This window comes from Pavona decussata, unplaced genomic scaffold, assembly GCF_977016875.1.
Source record: "Pavona decussata unplaced genomic scaffold, jaPavDecu1.1 SCAFFOLD_16, whole genome shotgun sequence".
Classification (NCBI taxonomy): domain Eukaryota; kingdom Metazoa; phylum Cnidaria; class Anthozoa; order Scleractinia; family Agariciidae; genus Pavona; species Pavona decussata.
In genome coordinates, this window is record NW_028145439.1 from 2,380,254 (window position 1) to 2,407,243 (window position 26,990).

A 26,990-nucleotide genomic window follows, 5' to 3' on the forward strand; every position below is an offset into this window, starting at 1 on the left:
TTTAGTTTATACAAATTGATTTATTTATCTTTACTCAAACAAGTCGTAACAAAATCTCGCTTGCTGGCAATGTGCTCTATTATAGACGAGTTCCCGTCTCGTTATTATCGTGAAAGCAATCTTTCCAAGCCGTGATTGATAGTGTAAAAAAGATAATTTAATAGCAAAAAACCCTAGCCTAGGCGTGCATGGAAATGGTCCATTCTTGAGCAATGTTGACCGCGGGCTTCTTGATGGTCATGGTGTTTGTGGAACTATCGTGCGAGAACTGAAGATGCCTACTCTCACCACCTGCAAGAAACCACAGAAAATGTTAAGGCTGAGTATCACTAGCGACGGAATCAATCTTGTACCCGGAGCAAGCAAGCAAGCAAGATACTTTATTTAAAGAGGGTAACACGTGACGGCTCAGAGTCCAGGAGTCCTCAGGCTCTTTGGTCAGCGGTTGATCTCCTGGCGACCAACCGCTGGTCAAAGAGCCTGAGGACTCTGGTGACGAGATTGCAACGGAGTCAGTGTCGTTTGGAGTCGTAAGGGCGCTTACCACCTTAATGAAAATCAAACAACGGGGTCGCAAGCGAAGTCATAAGCTCGATGGAAGCAGAATCGCAAGAATCAGGCTTGAACGGGAAAGGAATTCAAACTATGACCTATGGGATACCGATAACACAAGAATCACATATTTGAACTGCGGATGAAACATTCAAAGATATGTACGCGACTCTAAAATCAAACTCTGAGCGGTCGATCCTAGCACCCAACAAAATTCGCACCGTTCATGAAAAGCAACTCTGCAATCAAACTGTTGAGCGGTCGATCTTAGCGGTCCATACAGCTAAATTCAGACCGTTCATTAAAACCAATCAAACTACTCCAGTTTTCATAATGGAGTAGTTCAGGAGTTCAGGAAGCAGCGTGGTCGAGTGATCAGGGCGTGGCACTTCTAACTCAGAGGTTCCGGGTTCAAGTCCCGCTCTAGGCACTATCTGGAGTTGTTGCTTGGTAGCCCCTAGTTTATCTCCTCGGCCGCGTTTGCAAATAGCCAACTGGTCCGCTTCCTGTTAGCTGGGATTCTTAACCTTAAAATATTTCTTTCTGTCAAGTTTGTTTCATTATCCCTAAATACGATAGCTGGAGCGGTTTCCAACTGAGTGTCGTAAAACCAAAACCAAAGTAATTACTCTGGCCAACCGCAACAGATGTAAACAACACAACGAGCCAATCAGAATTCGAAGCAAATACATGTAACTGGCGCCAAGCGCGGGAATACGCGTGCGGCCAAAACACGATTGGTTTTGGTTTGGATTCCCATTGGTTGAGAAAGTGGCGCGAGTTTTGTTAACCAATCACAGAGCGTAGTAATACAAAACCAAAGCAAACGCGAAATTACTTTCGACACTCAATTGAAAACCACTCTAATTAATTAATTTATTTATGGGAATTTTTGCTCACCATCAGCGGTCAGGAAAATTCCTTTCGGGGCGTTGCTTATTCCCAGAATAACTATCCGCTCAATCCACGCATCAGTCTTGTAATGAGTGTTTGGATTCTCCTTCCTACAAGAAGACCCCAAAAAACAGCAAATAAACGCTTCATAAACGCAACCTTTTGATGTTATACAGAATTGTAATATTTAGGTGCGAGTTTTTGTAAACGCTTAGCTTTTTAGAAAAATTATAAGCGCTTAGAGACTCTGCGCTAAATACATTGACAGTTAAATAAGATGATTTATTATTTTTTTTCTTCCAACCCAAAGGTGAAATGTAACTTCAAACCCAGGGTTGGTTTGACTAGAGCAATTTTTTTCAACTGGTGGATACAAGTGCGTACTTAACCCGACTTAAAAAGCTAGTGTGCTAGTAAGCTAGTGTGGATGGGATAGCAGTAAACGAGAAAATAATGAAGCCACTAACAGAAAATTCCACATGGCTGACAAAATCCCGGAGTCTTCTTTTGGAGGCTGATGGGGGATGGGTTTAGATGCATTCCTACGGGAGAAACGGCGAATATTCTTATTTCAAAACGACGTTCGCGACGTTTACTTCCCTGGTAACACTGATATCTAAACCGTATCTTTCATCGTTTTTTTTTTCCACCATTTTCACTTTTGGTAGGATAACAGAAAATTGTGAGTAGGCTTTTGGATATTGGTATGGTATTACTGCGGCCATTCTCATGCAAAATCACGTCTGTTTTTTTTTTTTTTTGGTGCCCGGAGGCGTTCTTGTCAGCAGTCGTGTTTCAGCGCGCGCAAAGGAGCAAAGCCGCGAGCCGGCGCCCGCGCTCCTCCACCGCTCGCGAGCGTGACTCGACCCTTGAAAAAGCCCCAGTGGTGACTAACATCTAATTTCTCCTCACAATGTCGCTGCTTGATTAAACAATTAAGTCAGGAGAATGAAGGAAATAATCACAAAAGACTAAATGTCTTGATTTTAAGGCAAAATCTCCCAACTAGTAGCATAAAAATATATACAGGACAGTGAGGAGAATATACGTGTTGATATTGGGCTGAAAGGGTTAACAACGGCGCTTTTTACTTAGCCAAAATTTTCGGTAAAACCGGTTGAAGTGGAACGCGGGGATCTCATGGAAATTTCCGGAACAGACGAACAATCTTCGGAGGTAATCGACTTTTTCAGTTCCAACCGGTCAGGAGGAGATGACTGTCCATTTGCACAAAATTTCCATTTTCCATTTTGCTGTCTTCTTGCGCCATCATTACACCATCACGTAAATCTCTTGATCTACCAATGAGATTGCAAGTTTGGAACGAAAAAAAAAAAGCCTTTCCGTTTGAAACGGAATGTTTCTGGGATTTTCCAACCGACAATTTGGGCCAAAATATAAAGAAAGGAAGCGCCCCTGAGGTGTAATGTAGGCTCTGTCGGTAAAGTCATATGTTGCACCGTCCACGGCGTCGTAGCTCTTTGTTATGCACTTAACAGCTAAACGACAGCAGGAAAAAATGAGTTTTGACATGTGACCAATCTCTGCGCATCTCGAGATACTCGGATTTCCTATGGGTGGTGCCTTCTAACAGAGGGATATTTTTGCGTGGTTTAAAAGCATGGGGAGAAAGCAGAACTAAGCAAGTGTTCTTGGTATCCAAAAAGAAAAATGGGGGTAACCATGCATTTTTCAGAAACAGCATACATTTCTTTACATTCTACTGCTTTTAAGAATAATCGTTGCTTAATTATCTCTAAAAATTGCCCCGTTACCCTCAATTTCCTTCCTGGATTCCACTAGTCCATAAAAGGATCTGCTTTTCCCGCATAGTCTTAAAATGTGCAAAAATTACTACTGCATTAGGAGGCACTGTCCTTAAAACTCGGTAACTTAGCGTAATATTCATCAATTACTGAAGTTGAAAAACTGTCTTACTTTGCTGTTAGCCGTCCGCCACGGAATGCAAACTTCATGTAAATGTAGGCGCCTCGTTTGTAATCAAACGTGTAACCATCGTCCACGTAAAGATCTCCTTCGGCTTCGGCCTGAACGGAAAGAAAAAATATGAGAACGGTAACTTCCCCATCAAGGCTATTTCTTAAAACAGAAGTTATTTCTTAAAGTACTACTACAATCAAAACTTCATGTCACGTTTGAAACAGAAATGCGTTCCTTACAGCTTATTAGATGTGGCTGTACTTGTCTTGCTCACCGAAATGAAGTTTGGGCCCCGCGATATGAAAATATTGAACTTTGAGAAGTGGTGTTTTTCGAATTTATGTTCCAGTGAGCCCGCGGAATGAAAGCGATTGGAGTTGCGGTAATTTATTCAAATCTATTGTTTTTGTGTTGTGACGTCATTTTATCAAGTCGCTGATCAAGAAACGACGCTTACTGCAGCAAAATGAAATTGGCTTTTATTGTGGTCAAAATAGGGAGTTTGATTTATCCTTTATTTGTTGGGACTTGGGGGGTTAGGGGAACACAAAATTGTCTCCTGTAAAGGACAACTTGACAAATCATCATTATTTATGTTTACAGGATAACAGGCGGTTCAGACCACGAAATATCCATCCTTCTACTCAGGGGTAGTCAAGGAATAACGGGCGGTAGCGTTCGAAAATCGCCTGCGCTGTGCAAAAGCGACGCGCAGTACGCAATTTTTGCGCGGGTGAGTTCTTCCTGCAAGACTATACTTAGCACTCGCGGCATTGCCCGAACGTCACTTGCCAAACACTTCGTTTCTGGACAATCACTTCGTTTATCCCTCGGCCATCCAGAAAAAAGTGAGGAACTTTTCGCAGACAAAATTAATGTGTCCTTACATTGGAGTTCAAAGCTAGAGTCAGGGTATAAGGGTCCTTGTGCATCAGAGCGCTGCACCGGCGGACTCGCTGCTTTGTCGCAATGATGCTGCCACCACGTTGGAACAACGGAATCTAAAACACAAGCGAGGAAACAAAAACATTTGTTAACGACGGGAAAAAGTTTTCAACCAAGCGTCACACAAGCTGCTCAAATGAGTCAAACAGTTGGTTCGCAAATGTCTAGGCTGCGAGCATTCTCTCTTTTACTCGACAATCCACGGGAAAGAACGCAAAAAACTGAGCAAAAATGCACGAAATTCGAAGCGCGAGTCGTGCGCGCGAAGGAGCGAAGCCGCGAGCCGGCGCCCGCGCTCCTCGCGCCTTCGCCACTCGCGCGCGACTCGACCCTCGAAAAAGGAGCTCGCTCGTTTCGTTCTTCCCCGCGGATTTTCGAGCAAAAGAGAGACTGCTCACAGTTTACAAATGTCTTACCGATTCGAGTGGAGTAGCTACGTAAATTGTGTTTTCCCCTCGGTAAATCTTGAAGTCGTGTAAATCGTACCAATACTAAAATGAAAACAGATTGCAATAACTTGTTGAAGCACCAGAAAATTCTCAACAAACGTTTTAATGAGGAAGGAGTTGGGTGTTTCAATACTGCATATAACAGGAATTTAACAAAGTGGTATTTGATTGAGTTTCGTGAAACCAAAACACCTCCAGGAAATCACAACAAATGCAAACAAAACAATGAACGAATCAGAACTCGGGTAAGACAAATTACCACCTATTTTCTCTCCCAGTAATGTAGCCCAGGCCCACACGGTCACATATTTAAAATCAAGCTTCGCGGGAAGTAAGCTAGTACCTCTTTAGCTGAGGAGGTTTGTGTTATAAAATTATGTGTACAGTTACCAACGTTTATTATCGAAATTTACTGCTAAGGCCGGCCACTTCTCAGTATTTGGTAAGATTTCCGTATTCCAACTCTAATTGTTTCACGGCTTTATATATTTACGCTCTATTTTTCAGCACCACCTACAAACTGCAAAAGCTACATGTAAATAAACGGTTTATCCTGAGATAAGTTGATGCAACAGGCGCCAAGCGCGGGAAACGTAGACGACGGCGGTTTTACCTCTGATTGGCTTGAAAATTGGCGCGAGTATTTTTCTAACCAATCAGAGTCGAAGGAAAACCCATCGCGAGTTTTTCGCACGCATTTTCCTGCGCTTGACGTCACTTACATGCACTTTCTCAGTTTGAGTTCTGATTGGTCCACTGTCTTGTTTACATCTGCTGTGATTGGTAAGTGATTACTACGACACTGAACTGAGAACTCCTCTAAGGCGAGTACGAAAAAGCTACCCTACCTCGCCCTTTCCTGGCAGATAAACATCAATGGAATTCTGTCCTTGGGTGGTTATTGGTTTAACGAGAAGATCCTTCCCTAAAAAAAAAATTAAGAAATAACGTTTTAACGATGGATTTTTAAGGAAAACGGAACGGAACACGTCGAAAACAGTAAAGAATTTACTTACCAAGTAAAAACTCATCTTCCATTGAAAACGTCTTTTTCTCCTCAGGATACTCAACCCACAAAGGCCTGTATTAAATGAATTGACAAATCAACTTTAACATGTACTCAGTGCCGAAAGCGTTAGTCTAGGTACTATACTACCGTACTTTATGAAATAAACTTTAATGAGCTCGCTCTCTGATCGGTCACTATAACAACCACTTTACTTTTACGCTATTTCTTTTGATCGAGGGTTATTTCAAAAAGGAAACAGAAAAACGTTTGACCGCGTTGCCACGGAACTACAGAAACACTTCTAACAATTTGGGAGATTTGCAAAATAGAAACTGTTAGCGATGTAATTCTCGCGTATAAAAATCCTCAGCTGATACGCTAAGCGGCAGCGGTGTTCTGTTTAAGTGACTACATCGCTTATTTTCAAATCGTTCTCAATTTGTCGGACTTGACGATAAACTTGAGACGTAGGTGAGGGGAAGGGGAAGGGGGGGGGGGGGGGGAAGAGGTTCCGACGTTTTTAAAAATACATTTTTTTTTGATGGGCCAGCGACGGAAGCGAAGCGGAATCACCAGTGGAAGAAAGTTCTGATCGAAGTGCTCGCTTTTTCATAGTGTCGATTTAAATTAATTAATTAATTAATTTTAATTAGGAAAGTAATAAGGACAAACAGGTGACAGGAAAAGTGGCAAAAAATTAAAAATCCCCTGATTGGTGATTTATCAGACAAGACGGAGAGTTTGTATTTTCCTTGTGCTTTCCATTCCATTCAGCCCAGTTATTCCAATTTCCAAGTGAGGGACCACAATACAACTTAACGCCTGTTAAAGCGGTTTCAACATTTGGTTCAACATGCGTTCAACACTTAAACAAATGCCTGGAGCGTTTGGACGGGTCGTCCAACATTGTTGAAAGCGCAAAAAAAATGTTGAAAGCTTGTTGAATCAAATTTAAATCGGTTTAAACTTTTATTCAACATCCATTCAACATTTAATTCGTTCTCGAAAATGTTGAATGGTGTTGAAACCGTTTGAGCACTCCGTTCAACATCAACTTTGTCCAACATCCGTTCAACTTTTGCTGAACGAATGTTGGTCAAATGTGAAACTGTTTAAGCGAGCCTTTACCCTCTGTTGTTGATTCTGTCGCTAGTGCAACCCTAGCCTGCGAACGCAAACGTATTTCCGGCTGTCGAAAACCCATACCTAAGCAAAAAAATCTGCAAAAACCTCACCTGACGATTGGTGTGCCTTTGTCAGAGGCGTGGTAGAACAGGGTATACCAGTATGGCAACAGGGAGTATCTCAGGCGGACTGTGTCTCTTATGATCTTCTTGTGGTTCTCCTCATACAGCCACGGCTCACGTCGCTTCGTGTCCAAATGCGCATGCGCACGGAAAAATGGCATGAAGGCTGCTGCCTGGAGGATTTCCAAAGGGAGAAAAAAATGAGTCTATTTATAACTCTTACGAAACAAAGACACCAGTCATCTTATGTTGTGTTGTAACTACGTTCGGCTACTACCTGAGATCACGAGCTCAAATTCGCTGGGAAACCAATGAACGCTTTTCAACGTTTGGTCACCGAACGCTGCGTGTCCCAGCAATGCTTATTTTGTTTGTGGTCTGGCTCGCGAAGCTGCACTGAAATAGCTCTCGTTTACGCACAATTTGCGAGAAACTCGCGCTTAGCTATCAATTCTCTTTCGCCGACCGAAGCAAATTATCTGTGCATTGTTAAGCTTGGAAATTTGATGTCAAGGCTACTACTTAAGAAATGCATGAAGACACCCACAAGACCTAACGCTGAGAAGTTCGGAGCCCAAATTGAAAAATAATCGGCGCTTCAGCAAATCGTTTAGGTGATCAAAGTATTAAGGACGGTGCCTACTAATACCGTGGATATTGAAGCTTTATTATCTCTGAAAAATGCATGGTTACCCCAATTTTTTGAGATACGTCCAGAAATGCACGCTTTTGAGATGCATGAACTGTCTGATAGACATCTCAAAGTGTCCCTACCCTAACTTCTTACTAAAACACAGCTAATTCTGTCAAACATGAAGTCATATAAACACGACAAAAAGGTCTGTCATATAAAGTACCCAAAATCAGGGTTGGGTGCATTTCTGGACAATCAGGCTGCTTTAGGCAAACAACTTGGATGAAAACATTGTTTATAGTTTCAGTAACAGTCGTGTATTAAGGCAAACGTGCTTACCTGGTACCATCGCACTAATAACTCAGGGTCAGGGTTGTTGAAGAAACCGCCAACATCAGCTGAAACATCACAGAAAACATGTTTAGTTCTACCAACAGAAAACAAAATGAAACTTGAGACGGTTGTTTCCAAGGGATACTTTAAAATGAACCCTCAAGAGGCAGTGTGGTTCGGGCAATTTATTTGTGTAACTGTTGTGAAGTAAAACGTCACATTTTTAGCAACTCGGGTGGAAAGCAAAGATAAGAGTTTACGACAGATTCATAACCGGATGAAGTTTATTCCCTGTAATTTTCTGTGTTGATGAAAAACTCTGAGCCCATGACACGTGAAAATGTGAACCCGTTAATTAAACAAGAAAGAAGACCTGGGAAAACATACCACCTGTTTGAGCAATCAAAGCTGAATTCATAAAACCACACACACACACAAAATATTTCTAGTAAACAAAGAACCGACTCACCTCCTGAAAACGGCAATCCAACAAGGTTCAAGGAGAGGATCATGGGAAGGGAAGCCTTGAGATGGTCCCAGTTCGCCGTGTTATCACCCGTCCAAATGGGACCTGGAACCAAGTAATCAGCTGAAATAAGCTACAACAACGTGTTCTTAAACAGAAATTACTACAATATTTCAAAACGTTTTTGACAGATTCACAGGTCAGATATAAAAACAGGAAGAAGGCAAGCTGAGAAGGGGATATAGCTGTAAGTTGCAAAACACTCCACAACTTAAGCTTACGGAGTAACAGGCCACATCGTCAGCAACGTTTAAACACGGACCCGTACTACAGAAGGAACCATGGCCTGGCCAAGCCGTCAGTCATTTCATTGTAGACACTGAAGTGTGAACATCACAGAGTCCGTGCGGCAAGAGACAATAGAATATTGAAAGAATAAAGTTGAAATTCGTATGCGTATTTGCCACGTGAAAAAAGCTAACTTGTTTTTGCGGATTCCTTTAACAGCTTAGGTTATTTTTTTCAAAACACGTTTGGCTTTATTTCTTGAAATACCGATTCCACAACGTTTACTTCCTACTTGCTTACTATGTCCGCCATCCCTGAAGTGGCGGTGAAGCGGTGACTGTGTGACAAAGGTAGGAGGAGCTCAATAAATGTACAAGAGCAGAATTCATTTCATTGCAGTAATCCATGTAATACTAACCGTGTCTCTGGGTACCCGAGTAAAACGCTCTTGACAGGACAAACGGCCTCTCCCTACCCCCCGAGCGATCAATCTGCCCCTGAACTGTAGCCATATGTTGATAGAAGCCATAGATGTTATGTACATCGCGGTGTTCCCAGTCCCCATGGTGCAGTGCGTCCTTGTGCATTGTAACTTCCGGACCGTGGAAAACTGAAGGCTGGGGAAGAAAAAAACAGGAATGAAAAAACGAGTAGGCGAGCCACAGTACAAGAGAGAAGGATAATACGACTGCCTTAAAAGCGACTGACAGGGAATCTAGTGAGCCGGGTAAAAACGCCTGCGCAGACGAAACTACAGACTGTTCACAGGGGAGATTCTTTTGGAGACTCATACGCTTCGATCGATCTCCCGCCATCTTAGTTTGTAAAGGCGAGAGGAACCTGGGGAGAGTGTCTAAACTACTGAGTGGAGCGCGAGTGGGGAGGGGGGGGGAATATTTTTCTCGCTCCTCCTCCCCCACTCAACAGGGCCCCCCTCGGTAGTTTAGACACTCTCCCCAGGTTGAGCTCGCCTTTACAAACTAAGATGACGGGAGTTCGATCGAAGCGTACGAGTCTCGTAAATCCCACGGGAAAAATAGGGACTGCGAACAGTCTAACGAAAATATTTTGTAGCCTTTAATATGAAAAGAGGCTTTTGCAAACGCCGGGTATAGTGATGAAGGGGCCCATATTAGAATACTGTTTAGAAATATTGGTTTTTTGTTGAGGTAAACTCTTAGTGCACAGCAACAATAAGGGCCAACAACTAACTCACCTAAGCTAGGATTCGGCCCCAGGGAGAAATGGTAGGGGGCAAGTGTTCTTGGCATTTTGCTATCCGTACATACCTCATTCATGTCATTCCAGGTAAAAAGAGTTTCCGTTGAACCCTGGAAGAAGAAAAACTGGCGGTTAGATGCACAGTGCGCCTAACAGCCTTAGGTTACCAGGGCTTTCTTCGCGCCTCTACAGGTGTTTTGAAAGTAAAGCACATTGTACTTTAGCTAACTCACAATGGTTGGGGTATCCGAGATTCTTTTTCAAAGTCTCGTATGCATTTTCGAAAACATCTGTGCGGTGGTCGTGTAATACAGTGGGACTCAGTTAACTAATACGGACACCAAAGGGACAAGCAGAAGTGTCCGTATTATCCGAATGTCCGTATTAAGCGGGCAGCCAAAATAAATGTCACGGACACATGTTTTATCATACAAAGACTAACGCATACAATTTAAAAGCAACAGAACGAATTTATGTTACAACTGTTTAATTTCAAACTGAAGAAACCTCACGTTCATTAAAATAGTGTAACACTAAAATCAATGTTCTCTTGATGCTTCAAGCGCCACTAAAGGCCGGGCCAAACGAGAACCGATAGTAAACGATAGTGGCCGATAGTTGAAACTCTCGCTCTCGTTTGGCACCGAACTATCGGCCACTATCGGCTACTATCGGCCGCTCTCGTCGAGTTTGAACATGCCGGCTCAAATTTTTGTCGATAGTCGCCGATAGTTTTGTCTCGTTTGGCACCCAACTCGATAGCAGCCGATAGTGGCCGATAGTTCAACTATCGGCTCTCTATCGGCTACTATTCTCTATCGGCTACTATCGAGCGGGGGTGCCAAACGAGACAAAACTATCGGCGACTATCGTCAAAAATTTAATCAGCACTGACATTTTCAGTCTGTGGTTCAGCCAGACGGACTGAATATTAGACAATTTACACAGTGCGTATATATGCAGTGTCCGTAAAGCGAGGTTAACTTTGTATGTAGCGTGTCACTCGGGCCACAGGAAAGTGTCCGTGCTAATGTAAGAGAAAATATATGGGCTTTGCATCAGGACAAACACAACCGTCCGTAATAAGCGGATGTCCATAAAGCGGGGTTTCACAATATATGGAAAGTGACGACTTCATGCCGGGAGAAACAGAGTAACTTGGATACCTGATACTCGCTCAATGCAAACTTGCCGGCCCACCACTTGCGAATCTCTGGATTAGTAAAATCGATCCAGGATGATGTCCCTAGAAGAGAAAAAAAGTTGAGATGCGTATCTATGCATTCTTTTCCATGCTTTGATTTTTACCAATACAAACCGAGTATGCCTGTGTCACTTATTTCCATTGCGCATATGCCACACATGACATTCCAATCTTAGCAGTATGCAGGATGTTTGTCTCATTAACCTAGTTTAATGGCCTTAGCTCCCACGAGTCTCCTGTAGCTCAGTGGTAGAGCATCCGAACTAGTAATCGGAAGGCCTTAGGTTCGACTCCTGATAGGAGCACTCGGGTTTTTTTTTCCGAGTATGCCTGTGTCACTGAATAATACATCATTCTCATTATACAAAACCTTTATCAAGTTGGCGCCGTCACCATTAGTTAAAAAAGGCTGCAAAAGTCACAGGGCAAAAAACTTCCACTCGTCCGCCCGTCTGAGACGAGTACTCTCGTATCTCGGACGAGTGGATTTCCAAAAGCACTTGTCCTACGGGACGAGTAGAGTTTGCCTAAAAAAAGATGTTCTTTTCTACTGAGGACTGAGCCTGAGTTTCGCGAAGTTTGGTTTCTTTTTACGACAACTTTCCCGTTTTCCCTTCTGTTTTCCGAGAATATCTGGTTCTGTTGTTTCGATGAAGACTGGGATCCACATACCATATATGGAAATGACGACCTCGTTTGAGACAAGGTGAACGATGCGATTACCGTTGTGGCAAGTTTTGTGATTATTAAAGAAGTAGTAAAACCTGTGAAACAATATGAAGAAAGTCGAATTCGAAAATTCCAACCAACATGGAAAAAAGAATTTTCCTGGGTTAAAATTGATGCGGAGAAGAATGAAATGTTCGGCATTGTGCCGCAGGTATGCTAGTAGCCGATAAAGCGAGCCGGCTTTATGTCGGCATCAATGGATCGTCCGCCACTGATTTTCGCCGTGATTCTCTTGTGAGTCACGAAAAGAGCCATTCTCATTACTTTTGTTTTCAACGAGCTAAAAGCGAAGAAAAACCAGAGCAGGCGCCGCTACAGCGAATAAGCCGTAAAATCGACGAGGAGTCAAAGGAGTCATCTTAGATCGCAGTTTTAATGCCTCATAGATGTGCTGCATTTTCTCAAGTCGTGTATAAAGAACGTGAGTGATCCCCGATGTGTCTGTATGAAATGGTGTTGTATTGAAAAGTGCAAAGAACAACATAAATTGAAATAACTGTTAAAATAAATACTCGGGATTTAAATGGTACAAAACAGATTATACAATTTCTACGTTTTTTTACGACATTTTGTTATTCACTTTAATAATTTTTTCGGACTAGTAAATTTAACTTTCGGACAACCAGAATCTGAACGTTACTCGTCCAATGGACAAGTGGAATAAAAAAAAAGTTTTTTGCCTTGAAAACAAATACACAGTAGTATTTCTGTTTTTGTTTTGCTTTAGTTCTTTGGAGAATATCAGCACCATTAAATTATACAAGACCATTTAACTTCATTCCAAACAATATTACCTGGCCAGCACCAATTTTCGTACTCTCCACCATCTTTGTTCTTCACGTAATATCCCAGCCTTGTTGCCTCCTGGGAGATTAGGAAAGCAATTTAACTCAGTTGGACATCATTACTATTAAACAAGTGATGATAAATGCAAGAAAAAGAATAAAACAAGATCACAAGTAAAAAAAAAAAAAATGAAAAGAAAGACTGAAAGACAGGAAATGATTAATAATTATGCGTTTGCTTGGTTTTGCTACACTACGCTCCGTGATTGGTTGACAAAACTCGCGCCACTTTGTCAACCAATGAGAAACGATTTTAACAAAACGTAGCTTACGTTTTCCCTCGCTTAGCGCCGGTTCCATATTTGCTTCGAATTTTGATTGGGCTTATTGTGCTGCCTGTGCCTGTTGTGATTGGCTTACTGCGAAGTGTGAGGCGTTTTTTCTTTTGCTCATTCGCTCGCTCAATTGAAAACCACACTAGCTACTGAACTTACCTCGTGAATGTGATATCCACCTTCACGCTTGATGTGAGGATCGATAATGGTGACCATCTATGGCGGACAAAAGTGAAGAAGGAATAACGGATCATAAATAAATCAAGGTATCACTTAATTTATGACTGACTGCATTTCCACCGTGCTGCAACAATCCTTACGTTTTCGTTGAAATGCTAACTTGTTTGAACAACCCAGCTTCGTGTACTTACATATATTCCGAAAATCTGTGTCACACCAAAAGGCCAAATGACTCTGCCTTTTAACTCTTTGTTTGCGCTTCAGTACATGTAAGCTTAGCGTTACTCATTGTGATTATTTCTTTTTTAAAACACAGAGTCATCAGAAACAAGAAGATAATTCTACTGTAACTTAGGCTACGTTCACATTCTACCAGTAAGGTTCGGATCAAACGTCGAACTTCACATGAGACCAACTAAACTGAGCGAACTAAGTTCATGCTAAGTTCGACGTTTGACTCAATGGAGTTCGGCCGACTCAGTTTAGATCGACCAACGTGTGAAGATCGACCGTGGGATAAACGTCGATCTTTTCATGACCCGAACTTAACGAATCAATTAAAATTTTGTGTGATAGTGTAATTTTTTACCTTGATAGCAAAACATTTGTGACTGAATTTGGTTCGACGAATGATGTTCGATGTTTGACCCAACGGTCGAGCTTGACCCATTTGGGTCGACCTAAATTGCAATTTAGTTCGTCTCAGGCGAAGTTCATCGTTGACCCAGGTCTTAAAACTTACACGGGGTACACCGTCTACTCCAATAACCAGAAAAATGTTAGCACTATATCAGAATGAATTTAACAACAGTATGAATCCTAAACTGTACCTGCTTCTGAAATCTATATCAAAACTTGTACCAATTGGATGTCCGGATAGCAAATGCATGGTAGGTCTTAGTCCCAGGCGAATTGCCCGTTCCGAAGCTCATAAAGGGACTGGGCCCTAGTTTACACATTGTTCAAATCGAGTCATCCCCATCGCGAGAAATATCCCATAACAATTGTTAAGTTTACCAGGTTTGGTTATGTTTCATTGCGTAGTTACCTTTAATTCTAAGATGGCGTGCCCCAAATCCAAACAAAGTAATATTTCCAATATTTTAAGGCCTTCCACATGGTTTCAATCTAACGACAGAAGCTCAAACTTGGAACTGACTAATTTTAATGTGATCTTTCTTGTGATGGACTCCAACTTCTGATAAAATGAAAATTTAAAACTCGTCCTTAGTCTCCACTTGAACTTCGGAACGGGCAATTGTGTTACAATCTTAAATAGATCTTTGGTATACATATAATGTGGACATTATAGACGGAAGCCAGTACCTTTCGGCCTTTTGCAGCCAGATTCTTCTGCATCTGGTCAGGAGTAGGAAATTTCAGCTTGTCCCAAGTCATGTATTTCTTGCCATCAGTATGTTCAATATCTAACCACAGCACATCGTATGGAATATCATGCTCATCAAAGCCTTTGTCCACACTGCAATGAAATCGCAATCACAGTTCACTGAGCTGTCTGATTCTGTTTTACATACAAGGTTTTCAAGAGGACAGTGGAATTTGCTACCTAATTTCCATGGTTATCATTTATTTACTTTCATCTAGTCGTCGTTGTCGTCATCATCATTATCATTTTCATCATCGTCATCGTCATCGGGTATACAGGGTTATTCAAAATTAACCATGACCAGCTCTTCACTTGACCTTCCTGGGTAACAGCTGAGTTGGCTAACAAGTGTTCCATAGGTATCCAAAGTTTACGGCTTCAAAATCTGTACAATGTACCTTCAAACCCGTTTGTTTGTTTGTTTATTCATTTGACCTCTGAGCCCCTATATGCTCAGGCACCTGTCACACTGACTTACATGTAGTCAGTGGAAGAAAATAATTTTGCCTAAGAGAAAAATACAAGCATGCCCTGCGATCGCAGCGACCACGTGATTGAGTAAGGAAAACCCAAAGAAAAAAAATTTTCTTCTGCATGCCAACAATAAAGCTATTTTTTGGAAATAATAATAGTTCAAAAAGCAAACAACACAGAAATACTGCTAAGGTATGTGTAGGATCACCAACACCAAGCTATATTGTAATTGGAGTGCAGATACTGGGCCTGCTGATCACCAAAGCTAGTCACTCAAAAATCACTTTATTTAAGTGTCAATGTATTTTGCGTAAAGAACTAATTGGGGACACTTTCCAGATCGAATACTTCTTGTTTGTTAACTTTGTCAAATATCACTAAATCGCACTTACATGTAGCAGAAGTGTACTCTTATTCATCTGTAGTCAATGTGACCGACACAAACACGTCCATTATTTCAACACAAGGAAATAATGCTAAAAAAAATTAACTCACTTTTTAACATCATCTTCGTCATTGTAATTCCATCTACTCTGATGATAAGAAATGCCAAACATCTATGGGAATAACAGACAAGAAATAAGTTGACAACCTTCACAACGTGAATACACAGTTTACACGCAAATAGAGACACAATAATACTGAGCCGTTTACTTCTAAAACTACTGTATAATAATGGCTAAAAGCCTTGGACAAATTGGACAAACTCAATTTTCTGGAACACTTAAATTGTTGTCTCAAGGACATTTGTCTGACAACAGTCTACATGTAGATTGTCAACATTAAATCTAGGCAGACCATGTCTTGAAAGTTGACCGTTTTTAAAACCATTTAGCAAAGTGCAACAAAGTCTTTACATATATATTCTCCTCAGGTGCTGGAGTTGCTAATTTTCTTATGGCTGCAGAAGGGATGTATGTGTGGTTTGGTGACCATTCTGTAAACTTAGGGCCTGTTTATATGGAGAAAAGTTGTCCCAGGTAGAAGGGTCACTCCCCTACCCGAGCTACTCTGGGCAAGCCACCTTTTCCTACATTTCCTTACAAAACTTGGTGAACTGTTTGCATGAGGGACAAAAAGTTGGCTCAGCTGGAAGGGTGACCCGCCAAGTCAGGTCACCATTTTTCAATGTTAGTGTCACCCTCCTAGCCGGGCCAACTTTTCTCCACATGAACACTTTGGCTCACCCAGCCAGGTCAACTCCATCAAGGCAAGACAATCAGAGCATGCGCGAGCGCTGTTGGCTCGGGCAACGGGGTCAACTTTTTTCTCATGTAAACACTCGCTGAAGTTGACTCAGCTGGGAGGGTGACCCTCTTTCCCTGGACAACTTTTCTCCATATAAATGGGGCCTTATTCAAATGACTTTTATGTCTGATCATAATGCAATGCTGATTTATAAGTTAGAGGAAATTAGACATTGATTACTATAGGGAGTATGCATGTGATGTCATTGGCACCATGTTGGCGTACTGCCAACAAAAGGTTTCTCGTTAGCTTCTATTGTTATGGTACATCAACATGACCTCCATGCCATTGTCATTTGAATCTCTTGGGATTGGCTGCAGATGCTCCACTGGGGTTTTGTAGCACTTAACAAGCTTGGTATAAGGGAACTTGTACAATTATGTGCCACATGACATGAGAGACCAATCTGTCAGTCAGCCAGTGAGTCGGTTAGTTGGCAAGTCGTTAGTCAGTCAGTCAGTCAGTCAGTCAGACAGTTGGTCAGTGAGTCTTCAATCAGTTAGTAGTTAGTTAGTCAAACAACCAGTGAGTCAATTAGTCAGTCAGCCAGTCAGTCTGTCATTCTTTTGTCACTGAGTCAGTTAATTGTCAGTCAGCCATTAGTATGTCAGTCAGAAAGTTAGTCAGCCAGTCATCAACCAGTCCTGACTCAGTCACCACGCGACAGACCTTGACACCTTTAAGGATTTAAGGGAATGCTTATTAAAAAAGCTTCCAAACACTTACAGGTGGCAATGCAGTGGTTCCAGTGAATGAAGCGTACTCCTCAAACACATCATGCGGCTTTGGACCCAACATGACAAACACATCAATGATGCCGCTCTCTGACATCCAGTGGGTCTCCACTTGAGGTACCTCTTCATTTTCCTTGAAAAATGACATCAGTGAGTTTAACATGGACTGAAAAAACAAAAGAAGAGCGGAACACAAAAGGACTAAGCTACAGGCCAGTTCAGGCTCCAAACTGACCCTTGTGTAATGTCCAAATGCTCCACTGAAAGTAAGCTAGGGTATGTTGTATTTTTTGTTATTAATGGTGATCTTGCTACAATCATTGCTTGTGTTACCAAGAACATGTTTAATGGCTTTTTTCCAACTGTCAGATTGCTGCAGCCAAAACCATTGCTTACAGATAAATCATGTGGCTAATTGTTTAATAAATTTAAAAAGAGAAACTATTAAATGGACGAATGTTTATGTCAGTTTTGAAAAAGATTGTCACATTGATTTCAAAAGAAAAATTAAAAGTAACGCTGTTCGACATTGATTTCAAAGTAATAAAAATTATTGGAAAACCATTTTATAATTGTTCAGTGTAAAGCATTTGACATTCACTGTAAGTACAATTTTAAATACCAAATGTACTTGTTATCATACAATTAATCAATAAGGAATCGACAGCAAGTTAATTAATAAGTGAGTTAAAAATTATCATCATCATGGTAATTATTATTAGTTACAAAGTAGATTATTTAATTAGTAATGTAAAAACAAAATTTATTTAGAAATTAAAAGATTTGGGAGGACCTTTGAACCAATATGCTTTTTTGACACCAGTTATCCTGTAGTCAATATAACAACACTGTATTTGAAAGACAATTAAATTATTGCTTTACAGACTGATATTAAATCTGTAACAAACAAAAACTGTGTAGTAAATGATTTTATAGAAGGGAGTTAATTTTATTTAAATCTTCCTGATGTTAACAAAGGTCTTTTAATTTTTTGGTTTATATCTCCAAAATGGTTACTAATGCAGCCCTCTTTAAACAAATTTTCAATTATTTTATTGTGCTCAACTTTAATATGTTACGTACCGTAGTAAGTAAAATAACATTGCAAAAATTACTCAGTTGTTGTAGTGACCATTTTCGCTGACTAGTACCTAGCTGAAAACTGAGGGACAAAAATCTTTTGGATGAAACCTTACGGATTAGTAAATATAGTCAAATCAAAGTTCATGTCAACTCAGGATTAGCTTTGAACCACTCGGCCCTGCACGCGGGGTACAATGTAACTTCAAAGCTCATACTGCATGGCGAGCATGCCAGTAAAATGCCTTTGGATGGGCAAGATATTGTCAAGTTCTGTCGTACTCTGCAGACTAGAATTCATTCAATCTTTGCAAAATTTATTAGTAAGAGAGAGCCTTTTGGATGCCCAGTTTTCAATTTCTGGCTTATGCGGCCGTCAAGCAGTGACCTTCAGTTGTCAGGTGGACATGGTCAGTCAAATGTGCCATGCTGAAAAGGAATAATAATTTAATTACTTTCTAGTACCTTTCTCGCATTTGATGAGCTTATATCCACCCATGTTTCAGCTGCATTCATCCAGAACACACCCACTGTCCGTGCAGCACTAAAAGGCAAGAATTAATCAGTACAAGATGTTGCTTAATGTCATTACTTTCAGGATTAATTAATTAATAATTACTATTAATAACATATCGCTGCTACCGAACATTCACTTTCTTAATGTAACCCTTGATGTTTAAACCTTGATTATCCCTGCATCATGACCACAAAATAATTAATAATAGCTGGCAAATCATTTCTGTACACAGCAGCAAACTGGGGCCACAATGCAAATTTACAAGCGGCAAGGAACTACAGATATAAAGTCACTTAATAAAAATATAATCAACGGCACTGCTAAGTTTGTACACTGATAATTATTTATTATTGGAGGGCTCAGTGGAATGTGGTGTAAGTAACTAACTCTCCAAATTACTTTCACTTTGGCATATACATGTACCATCATCATCAGCCAACTGCACTGCAGTCGGTCGTGAGCTTTTTCCACGCCTTCCGGTCTTGTACCATGCTTTGAATCTCTTCTGGCGTTAGTGGGTATACCTGGCTGATTGTCGCTGGCAATGTACTGATGGAACATCAGCTTTGGGGGACCGGGCTTATGTTTTCCAAGTTTAGGGTGGAAAAGGGCATACAGAGAGGTTATAATCAAGCAAGAAACACTGTTTTGTGTTTACACAATCATGTAGTTTGGTCTGAAGGCTTAAATTCAGACAATTCAGCATTTAGAAATGGAATGATAAACGATGAGATAATTGATGCTTTGGTATAATAAATAATTATTATGCCCTACTGTTGTTTCAAGCAAAGGTCAAGATGTAAATTAATTTAACAGAGCGATGTTTTTTACATTCCAATCTGTCTGTTAAATTTAAGTTAAGTCAAATCAAGATCAAATCATCACTTGACATGTAACTCTTTACCCTAACTTGTCGACTGCCACTAACCTATGAGCGATCATGACAGGGATGCTTCCATAAAGAGCCATCCTTGAATCCAACTCATACTCAAACACGTCTAGGTTATATAAACGGTAAGGTTCTGAACCGCTGCAGCCAAAAAGAAGAATAATATTATTAAGTTTAATAATTAATCAAACTAAGGCTTCTGCCGTTACCACTTCTGCTACAAGAATCACGTGGAAGAAATAAAAACCTCAAAGTTTTCATCTGTAGACTCCTTGTAGTTAGATTGAACCAGACCTTTGTATCTTTCCAGTATTTCTTTATTCTTTGTGACAAGTGCCGTCAGCTCAGGGTTTAATAAAATTAATAAAACACTGACAAAATCGTGAAATTTAGTACACGCAAAAAATTAGTAAGAATAAGCCAGTCATTAAGTGAGATTGTGGCTGGTGAGTTTAAAAGTTACTCTCAAGCCTTGCAATAAGTGTTGATCAGGGATCTATCTTGGGACCACTCTTGTTCATGATTTACATGAATGACCTTCCTACCAAAAGAATTCTCTACTTACACAGTTGTTTTGAGTGCTAGAGTATCTGCATGTTCTGGGATTCCATAGACATGTTCAACACCAGGGAATGAGATGTCCAGACCAACAGAACAAGGACCTTGGAAATGAATCAAAATGCCCAGATTTTATTGAGAAATTCAAGTTACCTAGCGGCCTTTTCTCAAAGCTCCTGAAGAGCTTTTGGGCCCGAAAGCTATTTTCTTATCTGTTTTCTACAGATTGCCAGTAATTTTTCGTACAAGATAACTCAATGTATTTCTATAATTCTTGGAAAACATAAATTGTTTATACTTTCAAAGTTTATAAATTTTGTGTATGTAAAATGGTTTAATTTACAACTCTGAAATCTTGCTCTCTGGAAACACATGCCAGGCTGGTAAGTGGGGTTTAAAACTTAAGGTACAGCCATTTCACAGATCATTTAATCTGGAATTTCTAGGAGTGATGCAAGTTGAGCAATGCAGTGTCTTTTGTGACCTAGCCTTTGAATGGAAGAGAAACTTTCATTGACTTTGTTTTGATTCCAACCTTCCTTCTTTTCCGGAGTAAATGATGCATGTACTTAATAATAAAAAACTAGTTAGTACATAATAACAACCTGATTGACACAAACGTCACATGAAAAGCAGGAAGGTTTTAAATTAAAATTGTAAATTTGTACTTATAGTACTGTACATGATTGCACGATGAGATGACAAATGTGCTTTACAGTATGGAGACACTCCCCAGATCAAATTGGAATTGGAATGATGCTGAGTCCGGGAATTGAACCCAGGCCACATTGATGGGAGATGAGTTCTGGACAACACTATTACTGGTAGTTACCTTGAAATTCAGATTGCATGCTGCATATTGTTCCAAAAGCATGCCCTCTCTATGTTTAAGAAACATTGGTCTCATTTTTGATAGTACTATGTCGATGCTCCCTCATGTTAATTCTGTTTGTAAATCTGCCTTCTATCATCTTCGAAACATCTCCCGTAGAAGAAAATTGCTATCCACTAAAACCACTGAGACTCTAGTCCACGCTTTTATAACCTCCAAGTTGGATCACTGTAACTCTTTTTTATACAATTTTCCGAAATATGTTACTAAAAAACTTCAGTCAGTACAGAATGCAGCGGCTCGACTGATCACAGGCTCTCGCAAGTATGACCACATAACCCCTATTTTATTCGACCTCCACTGGCTTCCAGTTTCCGAGCGAATTAAATTCAAAATAATTCTGCTCACCCACAAAGCTCTTCACCAACAGTCCCCCATCTACATACAAGACCTGACACGCCGCTATTCAACTTCAAGAACGCTCCGCTCGTCGTACTCATTTCGCCTGTGTCATGTCAACTATAATCTAAAGTCGTATGGCTCCAGAGCTTTTGCTGTTTCGGCCCCAGAACTCTGGAACAAACTACCTGTCCACATCCGTTCTTGTGACAATTTAAAACTTTTTAAATGTAAACTTAAGACTCATCTTTTTTCGAATTATTTTAAACAGATATGATTTTTTAAAACTTTGTAAAGCGCTTAGAACAGGACTGGATAAGCGCTATATAAGTAGTTATTATTACTATTATTATTATTATTATTATTATTATTTTGCATTTTATTTTATTTAATATAAAGCCTAAGTGGAAGATTAAACCAACATCAGGTATTTTTTAAAACTAAAGAGTCATTCAGCTGAGAAAGTAAGTAAGATTTCATGGTAATGATTCTATATACATGTAAGTATTATGTGATTCACTGCCACTACGACATCACTTTTGTGTTGTAATTTATCAACTGAAGTCTCTTTTTATCTCACCTCGTGGTCTTGTGTCCTTGTGTTCTTTAAAGTTTTCTTCCCAGTTCTCATCCTCCTCTGTTTTCTTTTCATTGCCTTCCTCCTAAAAAATGCATTTATTTCTCACATTAGTAGGGATTAACATGTAGTCACTTCATACATTTAAATGCAATTTAAAGGCGTTAGCAACAAAGAGTGCCAGTTATGTAATGTGGTCAGCAGTCACCCCTGAGGCACATGTGCAGTAGTTCTTAGCTTCGTACATGTGGCATGTGTTTCGGGCAGCACAAGCCTTTCTGCAGCGTTTAAGGTGCCAAGATTTTTGGATAGTGGTTGGTACACTCAGTGACTAATTGCTTTCCTTCAATTCCTATTTAACAGGCATGCTTACTGAGTAGAAAAATACTGAAATTGCAGTCAGGAATGGACATAATGTGTATGACTCTGACTCGTAAAAAACATTAAAAACAAAACATTTACCAGAAAAAATTATTAGCAAACGCTTATCTAACGGTTCACAGTTTGGACGTGCTACAACTGTACAATCACGACACATAACAAACCATCACTGTGCGAGAGAACAAATCACGTGAGTGAAATTCCCGGAACATCAATATGTTCATTGCTCGCATTTCAGTCTCGCAGAGAATGCCAGGCCTCAAGGAAAAGTCTCTTGTGGTAATCATGCGCCTTGTCGTCAATGGTGGCTTGGTCAAAATCTACACTATGGCCAAACTGATTCGCATGTTGCGCTACTGAGTAGACTTACCTAATAATATTTTTATTAGTAATCTTGAAAAGAATCACCAACACTGTGTGTCTTTATTCAACATGTTGCAGCATTATTTAGAAATGAACATACCAACTCAGCAGGCTGACTGTCTGATTTCTCTTCTTCATTTTCTCCAGGAGGATGGCCTTCATCATCGTCCACCTTGGCTGGTACTTTTCTGGTTTCAATAAAAAAAGTTTATCATTTATTTAATTACAAAATAGAACATTATAATATTTATTCTAATTACATATATAATTAATCATTATCAATAATTTACCACTGGCAGTAAAATAATCATATTAAGTAAGAATATCATGAGAATGATTTAATATTCAATACGTGACACAGGCATACTCAGAAAAAAAAATCTGAGTGCTCCTATCAGGAGTTGAACCCATGACCTTCCGATTACTAGTTTGGATGCTCTACCACTGAGCTACAAGAGACTCGTGGGAACTAAGGCCTTAGCTCCCACAAGTCGCCTGTAGCTCAGTGGTAGAGTAATTTAATCCGAACTAGTAATCGGAGGTCTTAGGTTCGAATCCTGACAGGAGCACTTAGAATTTTTTTCGAGTATTCCTGTGTCACTTATTGAATAATACATCATTCTCATTTATTCATCAGGCTTAAAAAAATATTCCATCACATTTATTCCATTGCGCTAAGAATATCATCATTTTTATTTGCAGTGGCTGTTGTTAAAAACTTCAGGCAGACATGAGAAGAAGCGAGCTGAGATGATCTCAGATTTGGGAGGTGATGAGGAGGTACATATGACAGAGGGCAAACCCAAATCCATCTTTGACTCTTCTCTCACCTAAAACAAGCTACAAGTTACCTCTTCTCCCTGTACTCTTCAAAGTTCATAAGCCCTCTTGAATTTACTGACACTGCAACTTCGTTGTCCACCAGGAAGTCAAGTCGGAAAGGTTCATACGTTAACACCACACTGTTGTTCTTGAAGCCAATGTGAACACTTTCATCGTCATGCTTGAGCTTTTGGTAACTGAAAATATTGACAGATGAGTTAATAAGGGAAGGAGACAGGACAAACTAAACTAAAATAAAACCTTTCATGGGAGGGGTATGCATGGATATGATTTCGAACAATAAAAAGCAATTTACAGCTTCTAGAAGATTTGTTTCTGTGTTTGTTTAATTTGTTGCCCTTTAGCTCATCAGCAAATGTGCTAGCAGTCTGTGCAAACTTTGATTTTTTGACTCCTGCCCAGGTACAGTTAGTTAAGTATGGGTTTGAGAATTTTACATAATTCACTGATTTTGTAAGCATGACCATGTGTCAAAGCAAGGTGTTGGTGTTCACAGGGCTACTGTAGTTATCTGAGTCTCCTGTTGTACCTATTACTACACCTAAGCTCATTAATAGATCATATTGATTTCACATTCTTGAGGTTGAAATGGATAAGTGTGCAATGAGGGCTCATGTCAGGAATTCTTTTCAAACGTACATTTTTAATGATATTCCCTGAAAAAGCTAGTTCACAAGTTTTTACATGTAATTGTGGCTAAATGTAATTTAGGCAAAGTTAGGATCAAGCCAATGTGGTAAACTGCAGTTTATCTAGTTTCTATAAACCTAGGTAAAAATGTTGCTCTTTTGGTGATCAGTGTTTATGATGTCGTGCGTGGTTTTTTTGGCGTGTTGTCAGATTGCCGACTCTTTACTTACGGCATGCACGGGAATGCATTTTAAGCCCCTTTTAACAATTATTGTTTTAACAATTATTGTTAAAAGGGGCTTAAAATGCGATCCCGTGCATGCCGCAAGTAAAGAGTCGGCAATCTGACAACACGCCAAAAAAACCACACACGACATCCACCCACGCTACGGCGAAATTCTTGAAAGGAATGAAACTAATTACAAGCGCAGAATTTTTCTGGAGTCTTGACACTCAAACATTGACAAGAACTCTGTGAACGAAAGAATGGAGTTCCCATTAGGGCATATGTGCCGCTGCTAAGATCTCTTGGGAGCCAAAATATGAAGCAGTGATTTTGAATTTCAGATTCATTGTTCCCCGGAGAAGGACCAGAGATATGGTTCGAAAATTTGGGAAACTTTTTAAAGTTTTTTTAGATCAGTTTTAAGCCCCTTTTAACAATTTTAACCCAGGTAAAATCATGAATATATAAACTCACCTTACAGTCTTGGGATCCTTGACTAAAACATCCTTGACCTCATATCTTGGTCTAATGGGGTTTGCTTCATTTATTTGAAATCTAACTGAGTTCTTTACTAAAGTTTGAAGTTTAAGGCTGAGCAATACATTCGTTTTCTTGTTTAGTACATTAATGTCAATAGAGGAATCAGTAAAAACTATGGAATCTTTGACTGCTAAATATGGTGATTCTCCAGCTTGAATTGCTCTGTTGTTGCTGTGAGGAAAAAGAAATGAGAGAAAGAGTTTAAAAAGGCAACCTCTTATGCATGCAGTTCTAACTGGATTGCAAGTCTCTTGATAAGCATGAGTAATCAAAATTAATGGTGATAATAATATTATTATGATGAGTGAAATAAGATTTCAAAATAATTTCATGCACATTTATTCCAAATTAAAAGACTTGGGAAACCACCATCGGTTACATCTAAGCATGGACACGAGACAAAAACGCATGTTCTAATAGGGTGCCAGACATGACATGTTTTGTTGCCAAACATTTAAAGTTTGACAGCCTTTAGGCAAACTGTGGCGCCAGATCAGATCGCCACTCATGAGCTTACTTCATTTTTCTCAACTTGCAGGTATATTTCTAATTCTTGCTCAGAAACAACACACTTGCCTCCAGAAAGTATTCTTAACATCCAAAAATGCTAGCAAAGAATATCTTGTTGAGCAAAAACAAATCAAGTCAATAACAGCCGCCTACTCCAAACTTCAAATGTTTAATGAAGTTACTCCCAAATTTCAGAAGTATACCATTTCATTACCTTCTAATATCATGGGTGACAAATTATGCTCACAATCGTGAGATTTTGACTTGTTTACTGTATCGAAAAATGTTGCCATAACAATTTTGTAATTATAAATTAATGCTTTAAAATTTGTGCCAAAATAAAGGAGTAATTTGTCACCCAGATTATAATGATGATGATGATGACGGTAAATGATGCTGATGATGAGAGCCTTTATTTAGTCATCGTAAAAGTACAATGTACTGTACATTCACCTGGGCTGCTTTTCAAGTAGCCATGAGTAAACTTAAGGGTTTGTGCAAGGTTAATTCTTTTGTGAATGTATTTTGAAGTTCAATTCATGCATCAATCAATTAAGCAGTGCTTATCTCCCTCCCTCCCACACACACACCAGCTTATTTTTTAACGGTATCGATGGTTTGCACATGATGTCATGGCGGCCATGTTGGTGGACAGGAACGATAAGATCTTTCTCCTCTGGGAGTTTATGCAAACTATGTGAGCAAGTCGTCTTTTGTTTTGTCCACCAACATGGCGGCAATGCAAACCATCTACTATAGGACATTTGAACAGCTTGTTTGTCCCCACTGTGGAGCCACTGCTGGTAAAGTTTCCAAAAAAAAAAAAATTCTAATGCCCGTTGGTCAGCCCAGGAAGGGGGGGGGGGGGGGGTGGATGGGCAATGCTGCAAATTGACCGATGCATTATTATCAGTTTGTTAACCATAGTTAATGAGCAGGGATTTCCTATCTAATGTTTATTAACACCCACTAATTTTTTTATCTAGATATCTCACCGGCAAAAACTACTGTCTTCACATTTCTTGAAGTTAAGTTTATCCACTGCATTTATCTGCGCGGTTATCCACAACAGGAGCAGCGAAACGAACCCGCTAGAAACGAGAAACAAAATATTGATGGGCCAAAACATAATATGTTAGCTTGTCGTATATATCACAAATTTCAAGCTATATTCCAAAGTCCTTACAGTTGGCTTATGAAACCTTGATCTTAATGCATATAAATTTAAAAAGAAACTTTATCCAAAACGCTACCTCATGTTGGAGGATGGCTATTACCAGAAAAGCTGGAGAAATCGGAAGAGACCTTTGAAAACCGGTTTGTCATTATCAAATAAAAATTTAGACACGTGTCGAACATACGAGGTGATCAAACATGACATAGAATACGTGATCGCAATGCTTGAAAAACTTGGCGAAGATACTAAAACTGGAGCAATGAAAATGAAATTAAAGTAAATTGGTCGATTAATGTGAAGAAAAAAATACGTGAGTTTCCGTTTCTCACCTGGACGCGTGTGAGGTCGCCATTGAATACAAGACAGGATTTCTGCTCAGACAGAACTGGGGAAGAGTTTACGTTTCCAATGTC

General features: G+C 39.9%; 1 protein-coding gene across 6 annotated transcripts; it reads right to left on the reverse strand.

The window, feature by feature from the left end:
* Positions 1-26,978, reverse strand: LOC146487310 (neutral alpha-glucosidase AB-like). 6 transcript variants are annotated; one of them, XM_085086961.1, is made up of 28 exons: positions 26,907-26,978; positions 26,396-26,491; positions 24,825-25,061; positions 23,503-23,670; positions 22,752-22,839; positions 21,911-21,992; positions 20,107-20,203; positions 19,581-19,682; positions 18,601-18,679; positions 17,048-17,188; positions 15,569-15,630; positions 14,539-14,692; positions 13,192-13,248; positions 12,707-12,776; positions 11,146-11,225; positions 10,048-10,089; positions 9,177-9,375; positions 8,474-8,575; positions 8,011-8,069; positions 7,026-7,210; positions 5,798-5,862; positions 5,630-5,706; positions 4,749-4,823; positions 4,275-4,388; positions 3,385-3,494; positions 1,914-1,988; positions 1,453-1,556; positions 1-291 (listed from the first exon to the last, which is right to left on the reverse strand). In XM_085086961.1, the coding sequence occupies exons 1-28, from the start codon at positions 26,927-26,929 to the stop codon at positions 179-181; spliced, it is 2,856 nt and encodes a 951-aa protein (XP_084943087.1). In that variant the 5' UTR covers positions 26,930-26,978; the 3' UTR covers positions 1-178. The 6 variants fall into 6 exon arrangements, with proteins under 6 accessions (XP_084943087.1, XP_084943075.1, XP_084943082.1 ...); XM_085086949.1 differs by having other exon boundaries at positions 17,048-17,221; XM_085086956.1 differs by lacking the exon at positions 26,907-26,978 and adding an exon at positions 26,654-26,783 and having other exon boundaries at positions 17,048-17,221.
* Positions 26,979-26,990: the final 12 nt, after the last annotated feature.